This window comes from Cyprinodon variegatus, unplaced genomic scaffold, assembly GCF_000732505.1.
Source record: "Cyprinodon variegatus isolate N-32 unplaced genomic scaffold, C_variegatus-1.0 Scaffold1174, whole genome shotgun sequence".
Lineage (NCBI taxonomy): Eukaryota > Metazoa > Chordata > Actinopteri > Cyprinodontiformes > Cyprinodontidae > Cyprinodon > Cyprinodon variegatus.
In genome coordinates this window covers 175,426-178,658 of record NW_015151627.1, presented here as the reverse complement: position 1 = coordinate 178,658, position 3,233 = coordinate 175,426, and the positions used below count along the sequence as shown (strand labels likewise).

The 3,233-nt window shown below is 45.5% G+C and overlaps 1 protein-coding gene across 1 annotated transcript in view; it reads right to left on the bottom strand.

Moving 5' to 3' along the window:
* Positions 1–3,233, bottom strand: part of abcb9 (ATP binding cassette subfamily B member 9) — a 14,763-nt gene that overhangs the window by 5,478 nt on the left and 6,052 nt on the right. Inside the window, exons 4-8 of the mRNA XM_015401025.1 lie at positions 2,971–3,101; positions 2,689–2,894; positions 2,400–2,597; positions 2,193–2,321; positions 1,930–2,118 (exon numbers count right to left, since the gene is read on the bottom strand). Coding sequence (XP_015256511.1) covers positions 1,930–2,118; positions 2,193–2,321; positions 2,400–2,597; positions 2,689–2,894; positions 2,971–3,101 — 853 coding nt within the window. The remainder of the gene's footprint in view (positions 1–1,929; positions 2,119–2,192; positions 2,322–2,399; positions 2,598–2,688; positions 2,895–2,970; positions 3,102–3,233) is intronic.

Below are 3,233 nucleotides of genomic sequence, written 5' to 3'. Positions count from 1 at the left end.
AAAATAAAAAAAATCTGTTAACTTTTTTTTTTTCAGGGACCCTAATCCTCTTCCGTACGTGCAGGAGGTCAAAAAGCCATTCATTATTGTCTCCAATGCTGTAAACATTTTTAGAATAAATAAGTTTAAATAATACATGTAAACATTTCTTTCAACGAAAGAATAGCCATAGAGATCAGTGGCCATAGCCTGTGGCAGGTTTCGGCGCGGCGCGGCGCAGCGCCGCGCGGCGCCAGGCAGGTTAACAAGGCGGTGGGTGTGTCTCAAGCCATGAAGATAGCTGATGAGAAAAGAGGATTCAAAGAAAACAGGAGCGAATCGTTTGCTTTCATTATCAATGCAGGAGGATTGCCTGCAGATCAAATTACAAAGCATTACATTGCTTTGTAATGAGAGGTTTTCAAAAAATAAAATAATAATTATTCCAAATAATAATTTGGAAATGCATTTCCAGGGAAAGCTGCTAAATGTGCAGCCGATCACCAAGCTGGCAGTGAGAGAAAAAGTTTGATTGCAGAACTTCTGGATAAATTAGAGGAGAGCAAAGATAGATTTAAGAAATGGATTACACCTCTAAGCTCCACTACTGCTGCTAGTTTGGTTGAAGCATAGAAAACGGTTCATAGATCCAACAGGTAGCGCTCTGATGCAGAGATGGGAACTTTTTTTTCCCCAAAAAATATAAATCAGACCAAGGAACGCTGGTGACAGAGGATGTGGGATTTCAGGTTTAGAGAGCTCTGCTCTGATGGACGTCAGTTCCTGCTTGGTTCCTCATGACTCAATCAACTCCTCCCAACAGAAACACGTCCACCATAGAAAGATTCCTTTATCACGTTTCTATAATTTCATCAATGCAAAAAAACTTAAACCGCGCGGTGAAGGACGGTGAAGCACCGTTCACTGCTCCTCCATCACCTCATGCTGCTATGTCACATTTCCTCCATGATAAACATTTAATCATGAATGATTATTATATATTTAAGCCCACAAAGTCCTTTTCTATAGTAGGATAATACACTTAGAGTCCATGTTGCCATAAAAGGTATATTTAAGACTTTTATATTTCTGCGACTAAAGACAGATTTTGTTTTTTTGGTCCAACATGGCTCTTTGAACAGTTTGGGTTGCTGACTCCTGTTTTAGAGTCTCTAATCAATTACTAAATTAGTCAATGATTATTTAAATAATTGATTAATCCAATTAATTGTTCCAGCCCTAGTGATTTTATCGCCTTAACTAGTGAGAGAGCAAAATCTTTATGAAAAAATAAATCTAAAGAAGGTGTATTGAAACTGTACTTATTAAAGTGTTAAAATGTTAAAAAGTGTTCAAAATATACCAACTACATTTAGGACAGAAGAAATGACATCATTAAAATGTCCCGCTGAAGGCTTGACTGTTATAGCTCTGGAAAAGTACTGATGCATTATGGGTAATCAAGGGAAACTCCCGCCTGCCACTGAGTGACTGCAGCCTCCCCATCACAGCGCTCTGCTGGTGAACTTAACCACATTATGGCAAGCTGTTTAACATTTAATCGCTGCACTGGATAGTCATTACTGATCTATGCAACATAGTTCTACCTAGTCCACACAGGTAGTCATACAAAATTAAATTACAGATAGATATAGATATCTAGAACAGTAACTCAAGAGCACTGATTAAATGTGTGCTGGCTTGCCGTACCCTGTTCTCTCCTATAGCAGAACTTTTCTTTTTCTAGGAGATCAAACGTCTGGTTTGAATCGTTTCTTTGCCACGTAGATATTAATTGTTAGAGCGATGCTTCCAGAGACTTTTAGACAGAGGACTTAAAAATTAGGATTATGTCAGAGTCCTGCGCAGCCAGAGTTAGCATGTAGCGGACTGGAGGAGAATCAGCAACAGTCAGGAGCAACAGTTAGGACAACTTCTCAGCCGACTAACCTTTAGGACGTCGATCTCTGGACGCGTTGGATAAGCAAAGGTGATGTCTTTGAACTCCACCAGACCAGCACAGGTGTCTGGAGCCTCTGTGCCCTCAGCTGGATGTTCAGGCTTCCTGTCCAGATACTCAAACACCTTCTCTGCAGCTCCCACCCCCTGCATGAGGCCGGTGTAAACCGAGGCGATGCTCTGAAAGGGAGACGGGGCAAAGATTCACTGCAGCCTGCCGCTCAATCAAAATGTTAAGAAATAACAGGAAATACCTCAAAACATTCGCCCAGCTCCAGCATGTAAATGAAAAAGGAGATCAAGCCGCCGCTGCTCAGCTGATTGGTGAGCACCAGGTGGCCTCCATAGTAGAGGACAGCGACCTCCAGAGCCAGCTCTGATATCTGGGGAACAACGATAAAGCTCAGTGATGCTCCTGCGCTTCACGACCGACGGGAGCGCAGAGAGCTGCAGGAACGTACGCAGCTGGACCACATGTAGCAGGCGTAGGCCAGGGCCTGCTTTTTGTTGAGCTGGAACATGAGCAGCAGCTTGGCGTAGTAGGAGTCGGCCTCCCCGCCCTCATTGGCGAAGCTGCGCACCGTCCTCATGGCTGAGATGGTCTCCTCTGCTACCTTATTAGCCTCTGCCAGGACCGTTTGCACCTCTTTGGTCAGTTTCTGTAAGGAAGCAGTTTCAGTCATCGCCTCATAACTCAGACTGATGGACCTAAGATCAATCAGGCCACCGAGGCGAGCCGGGCCACTCTACCTTGTAATATTCACCATAAAGCATAGAGACGAGGCCGATGAAAGGGAAGGCCATCATGGTGACCAGTGTGAGCTTCCAGGACATCCTGAACATGAAGATGACGAAGCCGGTGCCCTTGATGGCGCTCCTCAGAAAGACGTTGACGTTCTGGGAGATGAGGTCGCTCACCTGGGTGGTGTCCGCTGACAGGCGTGACAGGATGTCCCCTGTGGGCACACGGGGAACAGCGTCAGGGACAGAGCAGACAGGATCCACAGAATCAACGGAGCGCTTCCACGTTACCGGTGTGGTTTTCATCAAAAAAGGCGATTTCCTGCGTCATCAGGGTTCTGAAGAGGCGGCTCCTGAGCCGGAGGTTTAATCTGGCAAATGTCAGGGTGAAGACTCCTCCTCGCACGCCCATGGCAAACGAACTGAGGAGGAAAAGGAGAGTGAAAGAGGTGCTGCTGCCTGCAGCGATCTGTGGGAAACTGCAGCGATCTGTGGGAAACTGCAGCGATCTGTGGGAAACTGCAGCGATCTGTGGGAAACTGCAGCGATCTGTG